Source organism: Anas acuta, chromosome 2 (assembly GCF_963932015.1).
Source record: "Anas acuta chromosome 2, bAnaAcu1.1, whole genome shotgun sequence".
NCBI classification, from domain to species: domain Eukaryota; kingdom Metazoa; phylum Chordata; class Aves; order Anseriformes; family Anatidae; genus Anas; species Anas acuta.
In genome coordinates this window covers 80,497,648-80,523,761 of record NC_088980.1, presented here as the reverse complement: position 1 = coordinate 80,523,761, position 26,114 = coordinate 80,497,648, and the positions used below count along the sequence as shown (strand labels likewise).

Genomic DNA, 26,114 nt, shown 5'->3' with positions numbered 1-26,114 from the left:
AATAAAAAAAGCAAGCCCATAGAGCAACACACTTTTGCATAATTTTCACTGAAGCATAAAGCAAAATCATGGCTTAGAACACCATGAAGGCAACACAACTGGATCAACCAAAAACATGCCCACAACCACCAGACTGTGTAGTGTTTTGCTGCATGTAGTAATGAATATTTTTAGAACTCTAAGGCTGAGCAAACTGCCCTACCCTCAAACACACATTGGCATACTCTTGCTGTTTGTGAAGTACAGGAGTGGAATACTACTGAACATGGGAAGCAAAGTTGGCCGTGTGATTTGCAAGCAACCATTCACATTTCTCCTCTTTGTCTTTGACTAGGTACTGTTCTGGGTAGGAAAAGAGGGGGTCATACATCAAAAAAATCCTACTCTGCTGCGCTAGAGAGGAAGAGACATTTCATTTTAGAACAAAGAATCTAGATTTTTTTTACATTGCTTCACGAGAAGTTTTTGGAGGTTTTTCTTGGGGTGATGGGGGTGGAGTGTTTGGCTTTGCTATAATACAGCACATCAAAGCGCTTTTGATGTGAAGTTTACTTAACAGAATCAGTTTTTCCGATGATTGTGTTAATCTTTATAAACCTGAAGGCGATACTGTGCCTTTTAAAAAACTATAGCAGGAAAAGACTTGAGGTTACATATACTCTCAGTGGTGAGAGACAGGAGGAGTTGTACTATTTCACCACTTCTTAAAAACTACACCCGTTCTTTCATGGGCAGCAATAGCAATGGGCTTGACTCCACTCCGACTTGGACCAGGAAGGCTCTATTTAAACCCAGCACAGATCTCACATAAGCACCTTCATCTGTTTTGTCGGGTAAGAGACACCATAGATTTCAGGGTCAGTTTATACAGGGACATGCTGAGAGGCAGCACAGAGGCCTTGAGCCCACACAAGAATCAACACTGATCTTAGAAAGGTACTCTCCTCCATTAATAGCCATTAATAGCTATCTTTAATTGTATTATTTTGAACACAAGCTTCTGTCCCTTCTTAAATCTTGCAAAACCAGCTTTGCTATCCGCTCCTCATCTTGAAGTATGGCTGTGAAAAGCTTCTGTTATGTCTGACGTGTTTACCTACAGCATTTGAATGACTTTTTAAGTTCTTTGAATAAAGATAAGAGACAATGTGTACATTTTCCACACAAATAGTGGAACGGTAATAAAATAAACATCAAAGGTAAGCTAGCAAATCATCGCTACTTCACTGCTATTTACAACAAAAGCAGGAAGAGGAAAAACCTACCCTCGCCATTGGCATCATCTTAGAAAATACAAGTTTTGGAAGGAATGATGGCTTTTTCCCATACCCTTAAACACAAACATTGGCACCTACAGCTAATGCAGTGAAAGATCTGTTTACATTACAGGGAGACAACAACAAGAAACCAAGAGAGGTCTCCCTCCTCTTATTTTTGTCATTCAATTACCCATTTTTCTGAACTAGTACAGCTTTAGTGGGAACAGGAAGACATCAAATCCATTATTAAAGTTAGAGTACAACCAAATGGACAGAAGGACCTCTCATTGTTCAGTATTTAAGACCCACACAAACTGAAAAAAAAAACTGTCAAAGCTTAGAAACACTTTGCAGGTGTGTATGGGAATGTATATATTCTATTCAAGAGAGATGGGGAAAGAAAAGTAGGACTGTTTTTTTCTTCTGTTAGCCTTTCAAATTTGACTTCTTTTAAGTTCCTCCCCAACACACCTTGACAGCCAGACCGCAGGAGCACGTTCCTAGGTAGAGTGACTCTGCAATTTTAAGCATTTATTCTAAAACAAAGTCTGATTTAGAAAAACTGCTTTGGGAAAATATGGAGCAATCTAACACTTACTCTAGGACACAAAATTCAAAGTATACATATGAGAAATAAAATGTAAGCATCACACTAGATTTCTGCTGATATTATTGTTTTGTTATAGTTTTGTAGATACTAGCACTACTGCTGTAGGAAGTCAAATGGGGTTTTGCAACTGACTTTGAATGAAGAGCAGGGCAGGACTGAACTGAGTTTACAGAGAAGTTACTGCTGTCTTGCTCTCTTCATTGGGCTGTTCTGTCCAACAGACAAGGAGGATCGAACTTCTGACTGCTGAAGGAGCCTAAGACCCTGGCAAGTGCAAAGCTACAATTAAGCAAAAAAGTCATGGTCACTTTTTCTAGCAAGAAAAGTATCTAGATGAAATTACAGAACACTTTTGTGCCAGGCATTACGGAAAATTTATAGAGCCACAATGTTAAATATATATATACATATTACAGCAAATCACATTAAAAATAAATAAATAAATAAAGATTTTATTGGAGAGCAACAGTTACAACATTACAAACATCCAGAAGAGATCAAGCAACGCTACTATATGCACAGTAGCATACCTAAAACTGAGGTTAAGGTTTTGACTACTTCTCTCCCGCAGCAAAAGCGCACAGCATTGCCTACCTGTTCACATCTTACCCCTATACAGGGCGTGCTTACGACAGAAGGAAAGAGGGGCCAGGACTGAAACGACTTTGTCGGGCTACATAAATCATGAGGAATTCCCAGCTGCAGAGCAGCGTGTTATTTTCCAACAGGTTGTTGAGCTGTCACATTACAACTTGTTGCTCTATGCAGCGCTATTAAAATAAATCACGGCGCGTACCAGGTTCTGCTCTGCCACCTATAAGTCGCTCCGCATTTTACACCTGGGAGGCGGGCCCGGCGATGCGGAGTCACGCCGAGCGGCCGCTTCGTTCGAAATGCCCGGGAAGGGGAGGAACCTGGCAAGGGAAAATGCAAACAAGTTTCGTAAAGTAACTTTCCAACAAGACCTCGCTGTCATCTCGGCTAATTACGGCTCTGATACGGCTTATTAGTGCGTACCCACCTTTGCTACCTTGCTTCTCCACCCACCACCCTTTCAGATCTTTGTCCTAGCTCCGCCTCTCGCCGGCGTTATAATGGGCTGGTCTGAAAGTGGTGGAGAGACACAGAACCACAGGGGAAGAGAGAGATAATGACAATAACACTAATAACCCTAATAACCCGGCTGCTCCCCGCGCCGCAGCGAGGAGCCGGCCCGGCTGCCCGGCGCTGACGGGGACCCGCAGCGGCGAGGGGGAAGCCGGAGAGAGCGGAGCGAGTGACCCCGGCGGCCCTCCGGAGCATCGCCCCGCCACCGGGGAGCGCCCGACGGGACCGGCGGCAGCGCCCCGAGGACCACCGGGCTCGGGGGGGCGCGGAGAGGAGCCCCGGCAGCCGGCCCTACGCGGGGACCCGCTCTCCTCCGGCCCCATGGAGCAAGCCGCGTAAGCGACAAGGGGGACGGAGAGCGAGCGGCAGCCTCGCAGGGTGACGAGGACGCGGAGGGGGAAGCCTTCGGAAACACCCCGGTGCTAATCCCGGTGTCGCTGCCTGTGCCCGCTTAGCTGGCCGGGGCGCGGAGCCCCGGTGCCCGTCCGGTCTCCGCGGAGCTGTCCAAGGCGGTGCGGGGCCAGAGCCGCCCCCTCCGGCCTCGCCCGGCCCCGCCGCCTCCCCCCCGGCCTCGCCGTCGGGGCCGCGCCGAGGGGCGGGGGTCGCCCCCTCGGCCGATCGGCGGGGCGCCATGAAGCTGGAGGTGTTCTCGCAGCACTACGAGGACAAGCTGAGCGCCGGCAGCGACCAGGAAGGCAGCGGCTCCCTCTCCCCGGCGCCGGCAGACAGCGAGCTGGGCTCCGACGGCGACTGCGCCGCCAACAGCCCCGGCGGCGGGGCCGGGAGGACGGGGCGCCCCCCGCAGCAGCCCCCCCCGGCCCCGCAGCAGCCCCCGCCGCCGCCACCCCCGCCGCCGCCGCCGCCCGAGAGCGCCAAGGGGAAGCCCTACACGCGGCGCCCCAAGCCGCCCTACTCCTACATCGCGCTGATCGCCATGGCCATCCGGGACTCGGCCGGGGGCCGCCTGACCCTGGCCGAGATCAACGACTACCTGATGAGCCGCTTCCCCTTCTTCCGCGGCGCCTACACGGGCTGGCGCAACTCGGTGCGCCACAACCTCTCGCTCAACGACTGCTTCGTCAAGGTGCTGCGCGACCCGGCGCGGCCCTGGGGCAAGGACAACTACTGGATGCTCAACCCCAGCAGCGAGTACACCTTCGCCGACGGCGTCTTCCGACGGCGCCGCAAGCGCCTGAGCCGCGCCGCCCCGCCGCCCGCCCGCCCCGTCGCCGCCCCGCCGCCACCGCCGCCGCCGCCGCCGCCGCCGCCAGCACCGGGGGAGGCGACCGGAGCGGGCTCCGCGTCCCCCGGCGGCTCCCCGCGGTGCTGCTGCGCCTCCTCGCCCTGCAACTGCGCGCCGGGCCCCGGCGCTAAGAAGGAGGCGGCGACAGCGGGCGGCGCCGCCAAGTTCTCCAGCTCCTTCGCCATCGAGAGCCTCCTCCGGAGGCCGCCGGCGCCCCGCGCCCCCCCGCAGCCTCCCCCGCAGCCCCACGGCCGCCTCGTGTGGCCGGCGCCCCCCGCGCCCCCGCCGCACCTGCTGGCCGGTCCCTACCCGCTGCTGCCCTACCCGGGGGCCGCGCAGCATCCCCCCGCCGCCCTCTACGGGGGGGGTCTCCTGCAGCTCTGCGCCTACGGGCTGCCCGAGCCGCCGCCGCTGCTGCTGCCCGGCGGGCGGCAGGCGCTGCCCCGCGGGGAGCCGTCGGGGGAGCGGCCGCCGGAGCCGCTCTTCCCCCCCGGCCTCCACAAAGGGGGCCGGGGGGGGCCGCAGACGGGGTCCCCGCTCTACGCCCCCCTCCGGGTGCAGCCGGCCGCCGGGGGCTCGGCCCCCTTCCAGCCGTACGCCGTGGAGACCCCCCTGGCTTAATGGAGCCCCCCCCCCTCCGTCTGCCCCGCGAGGGGAGGCGGGGAAGGGGGCGAGGAGGAGGCTCTGGATCCCGCACTTTAGCCCCAGAAGCGCCCAAAGCCTCCAAGCGAAAGCCTTCGGTGACTGTGCCTTAGAGAAATGACAGCGGGTTCGCGTCAACCCAACCCAAAACCGGCCCCAAACGTGCCGTTTCGGACGTAGCCATGATCCTCAAGTGCTTCTTACTGTTCGTCGAGACTACTTGACTTCAGCCATTCCCTCGCCTTCTCCTCCGGACCCCCCTTTTTTTTTTTTTTAATCCCCGCACCTCCCGCCACCGACGCCTTCGGTGACAGCAGGGGCTGTCCCCGCGGTGGCGGCAGCCGGGGGTCGCGCTGTGCACTCGGGAAGGCGGGGAAGGGGTGGTGGGAGGGTGGGAAAAGGGGGGTGGGGGGGGCTGCTGCGGAGCCGTAGGGTCTGTACTGCAAAGCATCACTGTGCCAAAAGAAGCCTTTTCTCCTGTCCGGCAACTAGCATTTCGTGGGAAGGGAGGACATTAAATTATTTATAAAAGTAGTGTTTATTTTTTTTTTTTTTCACACGAGGAGAGTGCGGCTTTTTTAATTAATTAATTATTGCTCGGGGGAAGGGGGGGACAGGGAAACGCCAGGCGTTGGCACTCCTGCTGGCTGGCGCCCTGCACTTAAGGCCACGACCCCTGCTACTGGAAAGAGTGATGTTTTTCGTATTTTATTTTCGTGTTTGTATATAATAGATGTGCGTGTGCATTTTACTGATGCTCGGCCACGATGTTCCTTCTTCTTTTTTCCCTCCTCTCCCCTAATAAAAGCCTCCCCCAGGTAAAGCCTGCGCTAAGGAGAAGCGCACGATGTCTGTGCTGGGGAGGGAGGCTGCGGGGGGCACCCGTGCGGGACCCCCGCGCTATTTGGACCGCAGGAGCTGAGGGAGCTTCTCCCCCCGGCTCAGGGACTGCCTCCAGCTTTGGAAGTCCTTAAATTCCTGGCATCAAATCGCCTTGCCCCGCTACTCTTCAGCCCTGCGAAAAAAACAAGGGCTGGCTGCCCGAACCGGGGGAGGCTTGCAGCGTGCGGAAGTCCAGCGCATCTGCCTGCCGGTTTTTATCATTATTATAATTATTGTTTCACGAAGGACAGCAGGCGAAAGGCAGTCTTGTTGTCATCTCTCGGTGCAAAGCAAACCCGCTGCAGGAAGGTCGTTAGCACGACCGCTGCTGGCGGAGCCAACCTGTCATTCTACAGGGGGCGAAAACGCAGCAGCCCGAGCTCTATGGGAGTATTTGCCGGTAATAAAAAAAAAAAAAAAAAAAAAAAAGTTTTCACACCTTGCCTCCTCCCGAAGCGTGTTGTGTTAAGGCTGTTTCGTATCGTCAGATTTGAGCAGGGAAAGCCTCAGAGAGACCGAGCCGGAAAAAGGGAAGGATTGGTTTTTAACTGCCCGTGGTACTGAATTAGAGGTTACCTGCGTCCCCGAACTCACAGGGTTGGGGGTTTTGTTTAGTTTCGTGTTTTTTTGTTTGTTTTGGTTTTTTTTACAAGCTCTGAAATGGTCATCTGGAGTTTGTTTGCTTTAATAATAATAAAAAGGGATGAAAACCGGCGGGCTATTTTCCCCCCGAGTCTTCTGTAACCATAGATCCCCGAAACAAACGATGACAAACAGGATTTCGGGTGCTGCTTGTTTTCTAAGAACCCTTTTTTTTGGACCCTGGGCTTTTTCCCCACTTCCTCTTCCCTCAGCGCCGGGGTTCAGCCCTGGCATAGCTCCTCTCCTACCCGCAAAAAAACTTTGCAAAATTGCAAAGGTGGGCTCGGAAAGGAAAGCTTCAAACGGAACGATCTGCAGGCGAAAACCCCGACTTGTTTCAATAAAGCTCAAGCAGATTTCACGGTGTGTTTAGCTCAGACCATAACATTCATCAGAACACTGCGAGAGATTAGTGACTAATGTATTAAGTAATCCAACCCTTGAAGGAATTGGTTTTTATGTACACACACATGCACACATACACACACGTAGCATTTCGACATCATTTTTGCCTTCCAGGCTCTGTGCAAATATTAATCTGCTCTTCTATAATCTACCCTTTCCTCGAGCAGGCGTTGTAACATCTCTTCCTTTATAGGAGCCCGTACGAGTCGGCAGCAGGCAACTGCTAGCAGCTTTTGGTGTTGTCGACCTGCAGCGGCCAGGTTTCAGGATGTGTTAAAAGCACCTTGGCGGAGCGGGGAATTTCGTCTTACAGCCACAAGCGCGGATTTAATCGGATGTGTGCAGGCGCGAGTAGCGATATGTAGCAAGAGGATGGCATTCGGCTTTTTCCGTTGAGAAAAGCACCCTTTTTAGTAAAAAGTAGTTAAAAAGGGAAAGAAAAAAAAAAAAAAGAAGAAGAAAAAAAAAGCCCACAGAGCTTGTTAGATATTTGAGGGGTTTGGATGCTCCAGGAAGCGCAGGTCCCGGCACAGTGCAGGGGGTTTTGCCTTCCCCTTTCCCCCCCTCAGCATCCCGCAGCGGAGAGGCAAAAGAGTTGGGGAGTATCGTTTCCTCTCCCCAGCCCTAAAAAGGAAGACGAGGGGCGAATTTCCCCTGTTTGGTGCAAATCTCCTCCCTCGTGAGGCTGCTTAAATCCATGCCGCGTTTCTCAGCAAGGGAGCTGGAGGGGTTGGTTCACAAGCAAGTGAATTTACAGAGAGGGATGGGGGGGACGAAGAAGAAGCGGGGTGGGTCTCGGCTGCCGCCCCGGGCCGATCCCGCAGCCCTCGGGGGCGCCCCACTGCGGGGACCCCCGGCCGGAGCGGAGCCGGGAGGCCGGGGCTGGTGCCCGGCCATAAATCCGTGCTGTCAGCTGTGACAGACGGCTGGTGAAACGCAGCACCTGTCCAAACACTTTCCAGCAGCAGGTAATCAGAGAACCGACACTTTACATTTTTGTGTGGAACAAGCAAATTAACCATTTCGGAGACCTTTCCAAAACAGCGAGGTTTGTATGTCTGAGCACTTTGTCTTTCTTAACGTCTAATAAATCAGGATGACAGAACAGAGAAAAAGCCTTTCTCCTTTTGATATTTGACATGTCAGCAGTAAACCAATACTTCTAAGCCATGTTCTTCCAGCCCCATGAAGGTCTGCATCACCCAGAGTGTGAGACCTGGTTGGGTGGGTACAGTCTGGGATACAGGAGAGGATTTTACACACCGCACAGGCACAGCTGGTGTCAGTGGGACAGAAAACCCCACTAGAAGAGGAAGGGAGCATTAAAATTTCATCTGTGTGTGAGAGGCTCTGCAAAAAAAAAACCATGCTGACAGCTCCAAACTCCCCAGTCTGTGTGCACATTCAGTGGAAGCCCCAGCCCGAGCAGAACTGCCTGTGAATTCCAGTCCAGACCGAGCCCCGGTTTTAACTGGATTTTTTTTAAGAGATCTGTATTATCAAACAAATATATCACGTTTGAGACTTTGTTTCATAACAAGTTCATCTCTCGCAGTTCCTGAATGCCTTACTGTGTTTTAAAGAGGAAAAAAAGGATATCTGACAGCCAAAACATTTTCAACAAACATTTCAGGGAGTTTCCCCCTCCTCCTGAAACCCCGAATTAGGTAGCTGTTAAAACCAGCTACTTGAATAATGTTGGTCCTAACTATTTTCTTAAATCTCCTAGAATTTTAACCTACTGAGCAGCAGAACTGCATAATTTCCTCCTTCATGGATTAAACCTAATTACAAAGGAAAGATTTGAGAACTTCATGTGCTTCAAGAATTAACAGATGCCAAACACAAACTCATTGGAAAAAAAAATCTTGCAAAAGTTATCTGTGAATAACAGCTCATATATATTGCATAGAACCCACACGGCAGGGAGATATAATAATACACCTTTGTATCCTCTTTTGTGGTGGAGGCCAAAAGTTTTATTCCTTTACCTTACTTAGGAGATGTCAGTTGGGCAGCCTTTTGTGTTGTTTTCCTATCAGATTATCTAACCCCATTCACCAGCTACATCTGATGAAGCCTGAAACTTGCTTTCGCCTTTACACCCAATGACCCATAAAATGGGATAAATTGCCTGTTAGTATCCCTAATCCTCATTCAGGAAGAAGTCCATTCAAAGCAGCCACTTTATTCAAGAGCCATCTCAGCACAGCAGCACTAGCTAGACTCAGTTCAATGCAGATCTCTGGTGATAGCCTCTAAGCAGAAGCGCAGCCTTGGTACCAGCTTAATTTCACACTGGTTACTGAGTAGACTGATACAAGATGGACATCAAATTGCTTCAGGATCCTGTCCAGTTCTTCTGACCCAAACTTTTTCAAAAGGGGGATTCCTAGTGGCAGGGTGCATCAGGCACAGAAGACCCTTAACAAGGAAGTTTTAGAAGCAGAAAAGACCTGGATTTACAGGTCCCCCATCACTTACACCACAACATAAGTAGTCCAAGGTGAAACTTCCTACACAAAAGCAAGAAGCATGTCCACATACGGAAGGGTAGAGCTTCTCAACCAAAGCCCAGATTTTGCACAATTCTTCATGGAGCTGGGGGAGGTGTTTTGTTTAATAACAGACAAGAGAGTTCATTTATTGTGGCAGGCTTTTTGCCTTTTAAGTCTGAAGTAGACATAAAACCAAAGGTGAAATCCACCTCCAGCCAAATTCAACACGCTACAGCTGTGATTTTGGCAAGGGTGATTGTATCCTGTTGCAACTTTGCTGAGTACTGCAATAGCACTTTAATAATGGGATGAATATGGCTCCATCTTTCATTTATGTTCTGGAAAGGAAATATTTTCTTCTTGAATAAACTGTCCTGACTTCACGGACACTCTCAGAAGTCTTGAAACCAACTTCAGAAAAGACATCTATGAAGACCAAATACCCTGTCATAAAATCAGTCAGAGGGCTAGTGAGAGCCTGGCCTTTCCTAGACATTCAAGCCAACGTTAATGCATCATTATTTAAGTTAGATAGATTGCCAGTTTCAAAAACTAGTAATTTACATAGTCTCCAGCCTTGCATAGGAGCTAAACATTGTTATTGCCTTCAGGAAGTTTAACCTCCATACATGTGGATGGACTAGGCCTTTGTCCTCTTTTCCAGAGCCAGAGGGGGTGTGTATAAGGAAGGACTGAGAGTACACACTGTCATAATATTTGTGCTCTTGCACCATGGTATTGTTTTCTTTGTTATGACATGTTTCAAAATTTCTGAGCTCTTTCAAGCAGAATGGCATACTAATAGCCTCCTTTGCTATGAGGAAAAGCAATGCTTCTGCGGGTTCTTTCCTCTCCTTAATAGGAGAGCAGAGAATATTCAAGCTGGAAGAGTGCAATTCTCCTCTTGAGTATGATGTCTTCAAGAGAGTACATGGCACTATTAGATAAAAATGAATCAAGGACCATTAGATACAAAAGTACACAAAAGAAAAATAGGTTGACACCTCATTTTCCAAATTCCACTGTAGTTGTTTCCTGATCATGGCTATTTATTGAGTACATTTATAAGCGGTATGTAAGGGTTCTTTTTTTTTTTTTTTTTTTTACAAGTATAATTTATCTGGTTTAGGGTACAGTAGGTTTATTTTAGCTGTGTTTGAACTATAGTTAAAGGCAGTATTTTGGCATTGGAGTAATCCTCCAATAGCATCTGATAAACAACTTGTAACCATTCCTAAGTAGCGTTTTGCTTGTTACCCTTATTACTACTAAAGGATTTAGTCTGCTGTGTAGAAGCAATGTTAATCAATATCATGCCAGACCCAAGCTGCCCTTAACTACTGGTATTCTGCGACTCCATGAAGTATCCCAGGCTACTGCACTGGATAGAAATTTCTTAAGCAAGATTTCTGTGACATTCATTTTACAGAATTTTCCCAAGTTGATCTAGAGACCTTAAAGTTTCAGCAGAAACCCGGGCGTCTGATCTCCTAATCTTGTATTTTTATCAGTAGCTGTTACAACTAGCCAGAGTAACTTCCGTACTTTAAATAGAAGTTGCAACAGTCTTACTTCAAGGCTTTGAAAACGTTTATTTCCTTTTTTTTTTGTAAGATATCAGAAGTTACCTATGGCCTTTCAAAACAGATGTATGACCAAATGTTTATTTCAATTCCTTCCACAACATTTGCTGTTAAAAATTGTGTTCTCTTATTAAAGAAAATGTTTTCTCCAGATTTCTAACAGGTATCTATGAAAATAGAGGCATAATAGACTTCTAGAATTACCTGATTCACTTTTTTTCCAGTTTATTTTTAATAACTTAGGAGCAAGACAGTATCCAGTATCTCAAGCTATGAGGGGATGAAATGGTTTTCTTTGTGAGAAAAGTTAATTTGCATCACCATGTCATAACAGATTTTTAGTACTGTTTGGTATTCCTAAACCAAGTATATCATGCAATTCTCTTTCACCATCAAACAACTGCTGTTCTGGGTACATCATACAGCCATCTTCAGGACAGTAGCATGTGTTCATTACTCATCCTCCTCACACAACACAGAACTAATTCCTCTCTTTGGCATATACAAGCCTCAATTAGTTGTATGTTATCATCACATTCCCCATTAATCACTTAGCAGAACTGTACAGATGCACAGCAGCTTTCTTGCCTTTTCCTCATAAGTCAGTCCAGGAAGCCCCCTAGTCATTTCTGTTTTTTCTCTGAACTTCTCTATAGTATCATCTCTTTCTGACTAATCAGAAGACACAGCGAAGGCATAGCTTTCTGTGTCATAATACCTGGAGTCATGTCAGGTTCTTCCCACGCCCCCCAGTTCCAGAAGCAGCAGGTTAAAGAAGGACAAAAGTTATCTTCCCAAGCAGCCAGACTAACACAGGACAGAGTACACAGACTCCAATTACCCAACCATATCAGCAGTAGCAACTAAAAAAAAAAAAAAAAAACCTTCAGTGTAGTATTTCAGCAGTCTTGTTCAGAGGAATGTCCTTCCCCTTTCACCTCCCTCTGCTCCCTTATCTTGTCCTTTTCCAAGGCCATTCCTGAGGAAGCAAAGGCACTTTATCCCTTAGGTCTAGTCTACAAAACACAGAGCACAGAAAGACTGAACTTGGCGTATATAGGCACTAGACTCTTGATGCCAGCATCCTTTGCTAAGACAATTGGCCCAAGTCTTGCAGACACCACCTCTGAATGGGGAAGAAAAAGCAAGCGTATGAACTTCTGGGTCAGAGCTCCTAACCCAGCTAGCACACCCAGGCTGAGACAAAGTCTCTGCAGACACTTCAGTCAAACCAAAATAAGCATATGTCACTATTAGTGCCAGTCCCAGGAAAGCATGGGCAACCTCTGGGTCTTGTATAGACAAGAAAGTGAAACAATTGTCAGAGCTCCACCAGAGCAATCAGATTTGAATTTTCCTATTCAAAAGGAAAATCATAGATTGGTTTTTCCCTTTGCTGTAAAAGTTTCCCCCACATCATACTGCTCGCAGTGACTTACTACAAGGGAGAATTACCTCCATGTTATCACTTCTGTCTCCACAGACAACAGGTTGAAACCTGACCAGTTGACTTGACAAGATCAGCATGTTACCTTATTTCTTTCTCTCTAGCCAGCCCACCAGAGCAAGGAGCAGTAAGGCTACTTGAATTGTTTCAAATTAATGCTTGCATCAGTACCATTGGAATTAGATACAAGCTGTACATAATTCCCCGAAGACCAAGAAGTCCTGTAACTAGCTTAAGAAGTGAAAGACAGCTATTTGCATAGTTTGATTTAAACGTTGGGGAATTATGCTGGGTTTTCCTACAGGGTGGAGATGACTCCTCAGACTGGAAAACTTTCTGAAACAGCCAGAAATCAATCAGTTGACATTGTTTTGTGAGACACTGGAACAGTGCCGAGAGCCTGTTAGTTGGACAAGTAAGCTGGTCTGGCAGAGAAGAGCACAGGATAAATAATTCTAGGGGTAGTGCTTGCACCAATTAACAGATTTTGAAGCTTATCTAGTTCTGAGGTACAACACATGACTTTTTATTTTCAAGTCAGTGTGGTATCAGCAATTGTAACTAAAATAATTTCACATAGCACTGCATTTAAAAAAAATCTGCAGTTTAATATGAAGACAAATGAGTACCACACAGCCACCTGTTCATTCCCTCTCCTCCCAGCAGGATGGTGGAGAGAATTAGAAGTGATAAAAGTGCAAGAACTCAGTTGATATCAAGACAGTTTAATAAGAAAAAAAAAAAGTGTTTAATAAGGAAAAAAGGGGAAAAATATTTGAGTGCTGCACAAGGCAATTGCTCACCACAACAACCCCCAAGACCAACAACAAATTTCCCATTTTTTTTATATATATATATATATTTTTTTTTTTTTAACTGAGCACACCATATGGTACGTTCTGGGTCAGCTGTTCCGGCTGTGTCCCCTCTTAGCTTCTTGTGCAGCCCCAGCCTCCTCCTTGCAGTGCAGTGTGAGAAGCTGAAAAGTCCTTCATTTAGTGTAAGCACTGCTCTGCAGCAATTAAAACAATGTTTTATCAGCAGTATTCTCATCTTAAACCCAAAACACAGTATTGTACCAGCTACTAGGAGGAAAATTAACTCTATCCCAGCCAAAACCAGTACACACACCTTAAACTTAATTATTCAAAAATAAAAATAGGACTATTGTGCTCAGACATCCATATTTTACGTGCATATACCACTAAAACATGCTGCTTAAATTACAGGATCAAACTATTTGTCTTTCTATAGGATTCCTGAATCATCCAATAACAAGTTGTGGGAAGGAATCAACCTTGTGCAACTAAAAAGAATATTGTTTGCAGGGCCCGGACTCAACCTCAGCTCAGGTGGTTTATTTCAAGTGAGGAAAAAATGAAAAGAAAAGATGTTCCAGCATTTAGATTGTAGGGTTGTAAATATGGAGGTACATAGGAAAACAAGCTAAAGTCATTTTTTCTGCCAGCTTAATACCTGTATATATAGAAACGTGTTACAAATTAAGCTGTATTTTTTTCATTTGGGGGTACTTCTTGTAGCTAGCTATATTAGTGATACATGCAGTCATTACTTTACCACAATTTGTTCTAATATAGGGGACACAAATCAAAAGGTAAGCTCCTTATGATATCACGCACAATCTGTCACAGTATCCTTTTAGAAATGATGTTTTGCAATTTCTGAACAGTCACATGCACCTAGAGTCAAGTCTAGCTCAGATAGTAATCTGAGCCATGGGATCCTTCCCTTTAGCACAGTTCTGCTCTTCCTCACCAGGAAAAGAAGCCTGACTTAGCACACTGGTGCCTATAGGTCTCCCTGACCTGATGAGGTCTGGCAAAACTGTACCCCCACCCTCACATTCACTCTTATTAAACTGCTTGCAAAACAGGATTGAACACTGCTCAATTTATTTTGGCTAGTTGCTCTCATAAGCACGACCCATCCGTCTCTGATGCAAGGCCTATGAGCAGCATCCTACAAATGGAGACTGTCCTCATAGCCCAGATCAATCAGCCAGCACTATGCAAAGCACAGCACAGGAGCACTGCTGATATTTATGATACTAAAAGGAGGACTTGATATCCATAAACTTGTTAATAATGTCCATTCCTCAAAATGGTATATACTGCTCTTGGACCATGCTTGTTCAATGCACACAGTTTGTACTGATACCAATTACTTCTCAGACCATATACACAACCCTTAAAAGCTGGAAGTCAAGAACATCACAAATAGATCATTGTACTTTACTGTTTCATAGCTGGTATAAGACACTTGAATTGTATCAATAACATACACCCTAAAAAGGACTAGTAGGAGTAGATGCGAGTAATGATGAATTCTTTTATTTTTATTTGAAAGATTTCCTATTCATTAACATGAATAGACAACTTTTGAAAAATTATATTTCCATATATTAACTGGGAAGTATGTTGCCTATCTAGCTCCAGCTTTACAATTTCATGCCATAGCAGAAAAAAGTTAATGATACAAAAAAAGATAAACATTTAAAGGTACACACATCTACATGATAGATAGCTACAGCTGATTTCAGCAGGAGTTCTCATGGACACTAAATACCTCAGTCATTCAGGTCTTGTTGGGAGTGGCTCAAAACCCAGTAGAGCCAGGAACTAAATGTGAGCAGCTATACATTAATCTTAATTGCTATTCTATAAATAGTCTGGGAAAGAAGCTAATGGGAAACCCCAGCCAAATTGAGCAACCGGAGTCATGATGGGGGTATTTTTTTGTCCCCTGCATTATTAAAAGGCCAAATGAATGTTCAAATTAGAAGGCTCGAATACTGACATGAAACTTTGTTTTGAGCAAGAGGCTCACTTTGGCATAAAGCCAAAAAAATAAGTCATTTTAATCTGATAAATTGCTCCATGTTTTCATCTCTTGCTGCCTTGTTTCTTTAAGCTCTCCTATGTAAGACCCATATTTGAAATCTTAAGATGCTGAAAATGTTGATTACTTACATAACATTTGTGTGTTGTTTTTTTTCCTGTATCTTAAGTTGATTACAAAGAACTTTAAGGCCACAACAAGAAACTGTGAGGGGCCAATATGATTTCAGGGTGCTGAGTTTACCACAAGCAAGGCCACATCCAGTTTTTCCAAGGCATGTAACAAATAGGTTGAAGAAAAAAAGTGTGCCTGCTTTCTTGCATTAAAAGCTCACAAACTGCATAAGGTTCTGCCCCTGACAGGCAGGAAAAGTGTCACTTCAAGGATGTCACACGATAACACCCAAAATCTCTGCAATGCCATCTTTACTGATAACAGAAGGAAACTAGTGGGAAATGAAAGCAAAGAGCAACACTTGGATGCCAAAAGATCTGCCAGACCAGGCCTCCCTCAAATATTCTAGATGGGCATAAAAAACACTAAAGCTTTAAAACACTCTTATCCACCAGGGTGGTTCACAATAGGCAGTAGTTAGAAAGCTGTGGATAATGGCTCCACATCCTGTACCACAATAGAGGAAAGCTGCTCCCTCATGTATGAGGGCCCAGACTCTGCAGCCAACCCTGACATCTAGAGTGATTCGTTCTCCTCTTACCAGAGCTGATCTCCAGAGGCTGTCTGAAGGCATAGTAGCTTTGCCCAAGTCCTACTAACCACTGCTGCCTCTTGGGATGATCAGCTGTCATCTACAGCAGCAACTGGAAGGATCCTGAGAAAGAAGGGAATAACAGAGGGAATAACAGAATCCCCTGAAGGTAATGCTGCAGCTCTGACAGCACAGTCACAAGTCAACAGGTTTGTAAGTTTCCAGTTTAAACACTTATCACTCTGCAGCTCTGAGCACACCACCCCGAGGGCTCCCTTCTGCCCCACTGATATAGATATGTTATCATTTTCTATCATGTAAACTTAACTACTGTTCAAGTTCCATTGATATATGATAACCATCCATATCAGGTTGGAAACCGACCTGAGCTCCAAGATGTTTACATGTACAGACTGGTAGAGAAGTTTGACTGGTGGTCTTTTTTGTATAAGGCTCTTTCTACTCTGTTCTAAAGACTGTACATAATTATTTGATAGTATTTACATAGGATTTACATATATTTATTGAACAAGAATATAGTGAGGACAAAGCCAAAAGATAACTTTCCATTAGGAAAAACTATCCTATTTGAAATCATTCATGTCTCAAAGAGCTTTTGAGGTATCAAAATATAGATATCAACAAATCAACAACAACTCAAAAGTGTTTTTATTCAGAGAGACTTGAAAAGCAGTGGCATGTATGCCAATGTCTGACATTTTGTTCTCTTCAGTAGCAGTTTTATTTACCACCTTCCTGCAAAGTATATGGGAAAAATATGAAAAATAATTCTTAGGTCTGCCATTTAATAAACATAATTTCAATAGAGTTCACATCAAGGCATTCAACACATGATTTGAAAAATACATCCATACTGTTTTACAAATAGAAGTTTCAATTATTTGGCAAGTTGCCATTTACATTAACATGACAAAAATGACTGCACTTCATTTCTGGCTGCACAAACATGTATTCCAATTCACTTAAATAACTTAAATAGTTTATCTTGGTAAAAACCTGTATGCTATTATAGAGAAGGGTAGGTTACGCTTGGTCACATCTGAACTATGAACACAGGGCCCATAGACAAAAAAATAAATAAAAACTTAAACCTGCAAGTACTGTTTCACTGATGTAAATTGTGCCGTGAAAAATTTTGCATGAAAAAAGTATTAGAGATCCAGTTTCTTGCTGTGCAACCAGAGAAGGGCCCACAGGCTACAAAGAGGAGGGAATCCAGCCCTCTGACATGAGAAAGAAAGGAGTGAGTCTCCTTTCTGTACAGCAGCGTGTACCTGCACTGAGGATGGTGGAGGTGACCACACTGTTCGTCACCCCATAGATTTCATTTTAACCTAGGAGGCAATGCTGTCTCTTCCTGTGCCCACAAATGATGTGGAAAAACCCCAGCAGGGCAGGTAGCTTGTCAGATACCACCAGCACACCATGTCAGGTAGGCAACCTCTTCCCCAGCTGCTCTGTCCAAGAGAACTCCACTGTATGCCATGCAGCTCACACATTTTACTTAAAGCCCAAGTTTATTTCTGACCTAAGTGAATCCATCATAGAGATCTATAACTGGTAAAAAACACTACAGGAAACAAACTGGATTGTGAGAAGAGTTGTTGAGAAGAGTTGTACATCTTTTCATAGGAATCCATGCAATTACCAAATCCCTTCAGACATCCAATTTTAAAGACCTACCCTATATCAAAGCAAAGGTCTATTTAGGCCAGACTCCCATCTGAGGCAGCTATGCTCCTTAGGTTAAAGAACGCACAACAGCAGGTTAACATTCCCAAAGCATTTCCTAAGCCTACATGAAGCTTACAATAACCATAAGTCAAAACAGGACCCTTGTGTTCCCTAGCCCTTGAAGAACTTTTCCTTCAGGAATATCCCACCACTTTGAGCCCATACCATTTTTTTCAGTTCAAATCCACAGGTAGTCTTGTCTTATAATGAAGCATCTTCTGCTTCATCACACTGAATGTGCCACGTAACAAAGCTCAGGATAAACAGGTGTCAGCTGAGAGAAATTAGCAACCATTTTTCTAAGCACTTTTCTCCTCTCACAAGAGACCTCTATCACATTCCCTTTCTGAGGCATCCCTTGAAGAGTCACAGTACACTCATTCCTTATCTTGACCATATTTGTGAAACTCTACCTTTACTATGGCACATAGTAAAGATGTGCCATAGTAAATATTTGAGATGCAGAAGTGGTGGCAACTGCATGGGGTTGGGAGGCCTGGAACCACATTTGAGAGCTGGGTATACCATGGATCCATACAATCCAAGTACATATGATGCATTAATAGCCATCAATAAATAATATTTACTTGGTGCTATTGTTTTCATTTGTTTGTTTTTTGTTTTTCCAGCTACAACTAACTACAGACCTTCAGTTTTCATTAGAAAAATCAAAGCCTCTCTCCTGTGGTAATTGCTGTTTCAGAGCCCCACCTGCTGCTGCTTTTTTTTTCCTTTAAAGTTTGAGCTGCTCTACATGAAAAATCCAGGCACACCCCACCCAGCTTTGGCAGGTCATCTTGGACCTACGTATGCCATCAGTACTAGGTGTGTGGCTCTGTCCCTTCATCTTTATACTACATGAGATTTTATAGATCTTGCAACACACCATGTGAGTTCCCTTTGAAGACTAAAAGCTTGTGGAAGCCAGATGAAGTTAGTCATGCTTGAAAACCCTATAGGCAATCATCCAACCCACCACCACACCGGGGACATCTATAGTTGCATATACCATTCCTGAAGCCTTGTCTACCACCTGAGCAGGCAGCGGAAGCACCAGCCCAGTCGAAGACCAAATCTAATTATACACAAATTGGATATTAATTAAACCACAGATCTGTTCTTCTGACCCTAAATAGCAGCTATAGATATCTTAAGTAACTGGATTTATTTTTTTTTAATTGGAGCAGGCAGAGAAAGTTTTCATGGCATAACAGGACTGGACAGAGGCAGCAGGAACAAGAGCTATCTTGTCCACCTTGTTTTATAACAAAGAGTGGCTGAATTATTTTGGCCATTTCTGCAGGCCTGGCTACTTTCTGTAGTCAGAAGACTTCCTGATTTTAATAGGTTTTGGCTAGATTTTAGTCTTATTCACCAAAAAACATCTCTAAGTCACTTGGATTTTGTACGAAATTATTCTTCAGGGCAAGCCTGCATGCCCACCATTACCCTATCCGCTGTGAAGAGCAAGGCTGTCTTTCTGCTTATCCAGAGAGGCACAGAAGGAAGGCTTTGGAAGAGATTCCTATTTCATTTGTACTTGTGAATCAGCCAAAAGCTATTAAAGCAAGGAAAAGCACCTTCAGGAGAATATAACATCCATCATACCTTTTCCCCTTTCCCCCAACAACTTCTTTTGTTTAATATTAGCTTCAGTAACAAAAAAGTCATTACAATTTACCCAAGCTACAAGATAGCTTAAATATTAACAAGCTTGTAAAGCCACTGGGGGTAAGAGCCTGGAGCTGTATAATAATAAAGTGAGGCTCAGCAAGATTCCATAATTATTTGTTACACAACCCAAGAAACTAGCTAGAGCATTTCTAAGATTATACACCTCTCATATATGATGTCTAACCATGCCAGAAATTACATAAGGCTTTTTATAACAATCATTAGTCATTAAAAAGGCAGAACAAAGGGCTATTATGACCAGAGGTGACGATCCAAGAATTAGTTTACTCAGGACCTGATCCAAAGCCCATCATAGTGATTTTTGTGTATTTCAGTGTGCTTTGGATCAGACATTCAGTATTTTCCATGTTGCAGAGTTTCCTTTCAGAGTTTGTGGATCAAGACAATGAGATGCAGAGGACTGTAGAGGAAATAAAAACAGGCATTTATCCCTGTCAGAGCTGAGAACTCAAAACTGGCACCTGTTTTGGTGGCAGTCGCATTTGCTTTACATCCTTCCAAAAAGTTGTTGGCCATCAATCCAGATTCCCAAATATGGGTTCAGATGTTTTCTAAGTATTTTAGGTCTGGAGACACTGACCTATGCAACCAGTCACGGAAGGGGCTGTAGACTGTGCCTGGAACTGTTCAGATGTAGGTGAATATATCTATCCCTGTGCACTTTTATGTCAAGACAAATGCAAAACACATGACTGGTTGTATTGTTTTAACAGAAAGTTAACATCTGCAACATGCAAATACAGCTCTTAACTGTATTTGCATCCACCAGGAAGCCCCTTTGAATAAGAACATATAGCCTAGGGAGACAGTTCATCTGTAAGCTTGCAGGTGATGATTTTTTCCTTCCTTCACACATGTTAAGGGCTCTGGAGAAGACATGTGCTATGGCCAGGAAGAAAAATAGCATTGTGGAATATACAATTTTACAAATTGACCTGGAAAACACAAGACTCCAGGACAAAAAAAAAAGAAAAACTAGTCCAAATTGATTTGGCAGGGAGCAATCTGCAGGATATGGTTCAAAGATCTCACATCTGAAGCACTGCTCTGTAGCAGTTATCCTAAGCCTAGAGTTAACATCTTTCACAGGGAAAGAGAGTGAGAAAATTCACCTCATAATCAGAAATCAATAGAACCTTGAATACCATAAGGTGGAAAGGGGACACCTTTTAATTGTTTTTCTAATAACCTAAAGGATATTTGATAAAGCTGATAGAATCCAGGTGGTTTGTTCCATCCCAGAAAAATAAAGTTTTATAGCCCCATTCTGAGAGGTCTCACCACAACTGAGTAGGGCATGCCTGCTAGGCAGATACCTATGCATCTGCCTAGCAGACCATGGTGGGGTTTCTGGACCCCCTGATTTTGTTGCCACATCTACACCTGCATCCCCAGGTCTGACAGTCAAGCCGCAATGTCACTCAGGACTGAGAGAGCATTCTTGGTCCATCCAGCTTCATAAATTCTGTTAGCCCACAATCCCTCAATATATGTCATAAACCCTAAACCTGGCCTCATCTAAGGCCTGCAGGCACATTACTTCAACATACACTTCCACAGTCTTTCCAGACACAAATTATCTGTAGCCTCACAGAAGGAACCAGTTTTCAGCTGGCAAATTCATCATGACAGCAGTAATAGGGGACAAAATATACTAGTGAAGAATCATTTTGTCTTGTTCAGCTGCCTTCTAGATATCTATCATCTAGATATCATAATCCACTGAAGGTGCCCCATCTTCTGATGCCGTGATTTCTAAATCTGACCCAGCAAAGGCAGTACTCTCACCAGGCAGAGTCACACTGCCATCGAAGATCATGAGGAGAACAAAAACCCACACCAACCCATCACTTAAAATGACTTTCCTTTCTTCCCACTTCCCAAAAGACTAATCCATCAAATTGCTTTTTGCTGGGATACTCAATCTTTTTTGTTCTTCAGCAACCATCTCTGGACGTGTTAACCATTTTCCACACAGACCAGGAGGCTCAGTCTTTTCCACTATTCACCCTTACAAAAGGAGGACCTATTCCCGTAGAAGACACTTGGCCCTCATTCTGTTCTTTAGGCACTATATATCCTGACAAATCAAAGTATTAGAGAATTTGATATCATTTCTCCAGCATTCCTAGACAAAAATGAACACCTTTTCAATCAAAAGAATTTTTTAGATGCTCGTAGGAAAAGAATTTAAGCCAAAAGGGGTTTGCTTTCCAATAGAAATGTCACCAGCCTTTACACACCTTGTGACTTTTAAGCCTTTATCATAGTAGCAAACACACTATTATATCTGGCAAGAAAACAAAACAAAACACATTGCTCTTCTTCCCCCATTAGCTTGAAAAACACCAACTGAAGTGTGTAACTGCTAGTCTACTTAGTTTTAATTTAACCATTTGCTGAACTCCTTGCTGAATTGGCACACCCAATAAGAAAAAACAAGCAACGTGTTTGTAGAGGTGTGCAGATAATCAAGGCAACACTGCAGCCTGCAGGTACCTTTTAAGATAACACCAGGACACACCTGGATACTCCTGTTCTCCACTCCCACAGAGCACACCAGCAGCGACAGACTGGAAGATCTTTTGTAGTCACTTTAGAGGGCTGACAGTGTGAAGCAGAACGAAATTAATTATTCAGGGTGGGCTTGTAAGCACGAGGAAATGCTGCCTTACCTTTTTTCCCCCCTTTCTAAGTAACAGAATGCATCTGTGAAGGTTATTTGTACAGTTCTTTGTTTTACCTTTAATGCTTGTATCTTATTTATATGGGAAATGCTAAAAACCTCAAAAAGATAAATCATGCAGTTGTACACAGAACTGGGAACATAAGAAGGAAATTGAGAGACTCAGAACTGAAAATGATCACAGAAGATAGGGACCAAATGAGTTAACTCTTCCATTGCCTTCTTTGATTTAGACACTAGATCTCAGAACAGTCCACCTACTCTGTTGAAGGTTTCTTTTTTCAAGTCTATTGTCCTATCCTCAGAGGTCAGGTACTCTACCAGTACCCTTTTCAAAACACTATGTCACCCTCTTCACATAAACTACCTCAGCATTTCAGATGCTTTGTCAGTTCCTCCAAGCAATAACAGCCAGAAATATAATTGCATCTTTTTACAGCTTTCTCCACATTCTTACACAGTTAAGCATTCTCAGCACATTCCAAGATTTTGATTAATTTTGTCCTCATATTTTATTGAAATTCCTCCATGGCCTGCCTTTTAAATCTTCCTGGTAGCTACTCAAAACAAGATTCTGCTTTACCTCCTACACTCTATTATGTGACCTCCAGGAGACTTCTGTATCTTTTCTTTTACTACCCAGAAGCATTCAATAACTTGCTGTTCATCATTTTACTCTGTAGACAGTATGTGTATTCTTGGCATCCAGAGCAATTCTTTCCTGCTCTTTTCCTGTCTCTCTTCCAAGAGATGTTATTCTGACGTAGCAGTCACGCGATCTATCAGCCAGGTCTTTGTGGGACTTGTTATATCATAGCCTTGGCTGTGATCTAAGACTTTGAACTCTTTTTTATTGTCCTTTTCTCAGGGCTAGAGATATCCCAAATTCTCAGCTCACCACAATGTTAGTCTCAGTCCTATTTCTCTACAGGCCTTCTAATATCTCCCCATTCTCCCCTCCACTGGTGGCAGGATACTCACTTACCTGTGGATTCTCATCATTGCCCTTTCAAACCTAGTTCAGCCTTCTTTGGTCTAGAAATGCTCCTCCCCTGCTTTGTTTTCATTTTGCCTTTATCTTCTGTTTCTTCTTTCTCAAAGCCCTGGTTCACTGCCAACAGATATAGAACAACTCCATGAGGACCCTTTGCTCATCTACACTTTCCCTCTGGCACCTGCCTGGCTTTCTGTTTGGCTTAAGCAACTGTTCTAGTACCCTGGACAACAGGAGAAACAGTCTGAGGACTATTTCTGTGCCCTTAAAAAACAGTATGAGATCACCAACAGCCCCTCTTATCTCAGCCTTTTGGACTGTACAGTCATGACACTTTCTCCTCCTCTGCTGCACTAAATCCCTCAGAGGCTTACATATAAGATTGCAGCTTGCCTTACCCACACCCTCTGCTTTAACTACATTTAAACAGCAGTACACTGAAAAAGAATCGCTCCACTTTAACTCTACTGCTTCCAAGAACTAGCCTATGCACTGCCAAATCTAAACAGCAGCCAAGCTCAGACATCCAACGCATCATTTCCCGCTACAGAAGGCGATTCCTTTCCTTTCACTATTTGTGGATTACCCAGTGGAAATGACTACAACTCATACAGCATCTATTTACCCGCCACTTGATAGTACTAAATGCCTCACACAAGGACTATAGCAACCCCTCTGCTTGCAAACCAGAGAAAACCTACAGGTCCCAAAACCCTCACTCTTCTAGCTGCCTTAATCAGCAGTGCATTGGAAAGAGCTGTGCTGCTTAGTCTCCTGAGCCCTTTGTATCCACCCCTCCTAGCTTTATGTTCCCTCAGGCCAATCTCTTCAATACAGCAGTCAGATGTTGGTCGTTTAGGTAGTTTCCCTCGTTTATACAAACGTGGTTTGGAATTGATGCTCTTTCCTTTGGCCATAGTGTAGTTTTCAATGTCATAGTGTCTTTCATGCACCGTTCTGAAACAGGAATAATTAAAAGGGTTCTAATGGGTATCAGCTATGGAAATGGCTTTTGCTATACTATGTAATTCTTCTGTATGTACATGAATTCCTTGCAATACCCAGTGATCACCACAGTGATCCTGGATAGTTCCTAGCTTTGTTCCAGGCAAGCACAGGAAGAGGGAAAGAGCATGAAGCAATGACAAAAAGACAGAAAAATAGGAATCTCATAAGTTCAAGTAATCATACATTTCCCAGTATTTCAGCAAGAGTTTCTTAATTTTCTATACCTTTGACGGAAACAGAAAAGTTATGAAAATCCCTGTGATTTTTCAGCATCTCTGAAACAAAACCCTCATGACTTTTCTGCCCTGAAATTTCCCCAGGCACACACAGAGTCTTTCTTACATAAATGGGTCAAAATCTGCAAGTGAATTTGTAACGTGAGATTTCTGATGTTATCCTTATGGCACAAATGGGCAAGAAGACATATTAGGAATATTATGTGCTCAGGCTATGCTGTACTTTCAAGATGAAAGAGGAGCCAAAGTTAAGATTGAGTTTGAATATTGAATTTAAGAAGAGCACAAAGCCATAGAAATGTCACTCCCTGTAACTATGGCTTTTTTATGGTTATTACAATTTTAGAAGTTAAAAATTATTTTGGGGAGTAGGTTCTTTCTTGTTTCTAGTACTCATTCCAAAGCCATTGACATTAGTGGAAAGTTTCCAGATTAGAATATGAATCGGGCCAATCTTTCAAGGGTATATTTTTATTGAGAAACTATGGAAGGGAAAAAACTGTGAAACCAGTGATTTTCTTTCAGTGAGAAAACACGGGGGATGAGAGGGGTAAAGGAGTTCTTAATTGAGCCTCATAAGTGAGCTCTGACAGGGGCTCTTTTGCAGGTCTAGGAAGAAGAGTGTTACGTACCACCTGCTCCTGCGCTTCCTGCACTTGATAATAAAGCCACAGGGTAGCAGAAGAGGACAGAAATATTGCTTGGTTTCTGATGGTGTAAAGGTAGCACCTTAAACAACCAACCGAATGAGTAGTGACAGCTAGTTAAGGAAGGCTCTGTGCAGGGCACTCATAGTCCAAATAGGTAAGATGGAAAATAAATGACAAGCAATCTTATTAAACCTATTTTATGGGTAGGAAATGGAGCCCTGAAGAAATTAAGTGCGTTGCTCAAAGCCATTCAGGAAATCAGTGTCAGAGGAAACAAAGTCAAACCTGAGTGTCACTGTAGTTCCTTCCTCTCGATACCATTTTGACCATCAGGGCTGCTTTCAATTAAGTCTTTTATTGAGGACATCTCTTTCTAACTCTGCACTTTTATTGAATGTCCCACATGGTGGACCTGGGGAACCTGTAGAATTATGAGTGTCTCCAGCCAGCTTCTTTACTGTGTTTTATGAACCTTAATGAGCCCCCACAGAAAGCTGCAATACCTACATCAAGGGGGAAGGGAGAGGAGAAGCAGAAATAGCAGCATTGTGTGCAGTTTTTAGTGTGCAGTCCAGGTTCATGGAGTGGTATGTAAACAATCTGATTTGCTACTTTTAAGGACAGGCACAATTTTAGGAAATTCAAGTAACCTGTTAGCCTAGTGACCTCTAGATAACCTATTCAACAACAATGAAACTTACAGTATGCTGGGGAGGCAGAGAGGCAACGCTGGGAAGATGCTTTGTTGCCGTAGGAAAAGGGCCAAACAAAACTCTCTCATCATTTTTGATGTTCACTTGATGAGTCTGTAAAAGGAGAAGAGTATCAGCTTGCTAGAAAAACCATTTCCTGACAGATTCACAGTGAATTTGGCTGCCCCACTGGCGCCCAGTCACTAGCGCTGAGACTTGGGGCTGCATATGCTTGTCTCAATCCTCTCGTCCAAGAGTTCTGCTTTTCCACAGACTCGGGTAAGATAGAGTCCAAAAAGAAAGTGGTTCCACATTGTCCACAGCTTTTTATCCCAAAGGCACAAAGGGAGTGTGCAAATCAAGCCCTTTTGCCTTAAAATACACACTCTCAGCACAGGATACGGAAATTCAGACAAGGGAGACTCAGAAACATAGAAGTATTTACAGACTGGAAATGAAGGAAAAATTGTTAAAAACAGAAGAAAAGTTTTTCTACAAGGCTTCTTGACAATACC

The 26,114-nt window shown here is 44.3% G+C and overlaps 1 protein-coding gene and 1 long non-coding RNA gene across 4 annotated transcripts; one reads left to right on the top strand and one right to left on the bottom strand.

Moving 5' to 3' along the window:
* The first annotated feature begins 2,620 nt into the window (after positions 1-2,620).
* Positions 2,621-5,612, top strand: FOXQ1 (forkhead box Q1). The gene has a single exon (XM_068670940.1). The coding sequence runs from the start codon at positions 3,608-3,610 to the stop codon at positions 4,838-4,840; it is 1,233 nt and encodes a 410-aa protein (XP_068527041.1). The 5' UTR covers positions 2,621-3,607; the 3' UTR covers positions 4,841-5,612.
* A 9,142-nt stretch (positions 5,613-14,754) lies between these two features.
* Positions 14,755-23,775, bottom strand: LOC137850669 (uncharacterized). Of its 3 annotated transcripts, none has more exons than XR_011092727.1 (3): positions 23,639-23,775; positions 23,005-23,130; positions 14,755-16,006 (listed from the first exon to the last, which is right to left on the bottom strand). It is a non-coding gene; the product is annotated as an uncharacterized lncRNA (long non-coding RNA). The 3 variants fall into 3 exon arrangements; XR_011092726.1 differs by lacking the exon at positions 14,755-16,006 and adding an exon at positions 16,153-16,639; XR_011092725.1 differs by lacking the exon at positions 14,755-16,006 and adding an exon at positions 16,668-20,215.
* Positions 23,776-26,114: the final 2,339 nt, after the last annotated feature.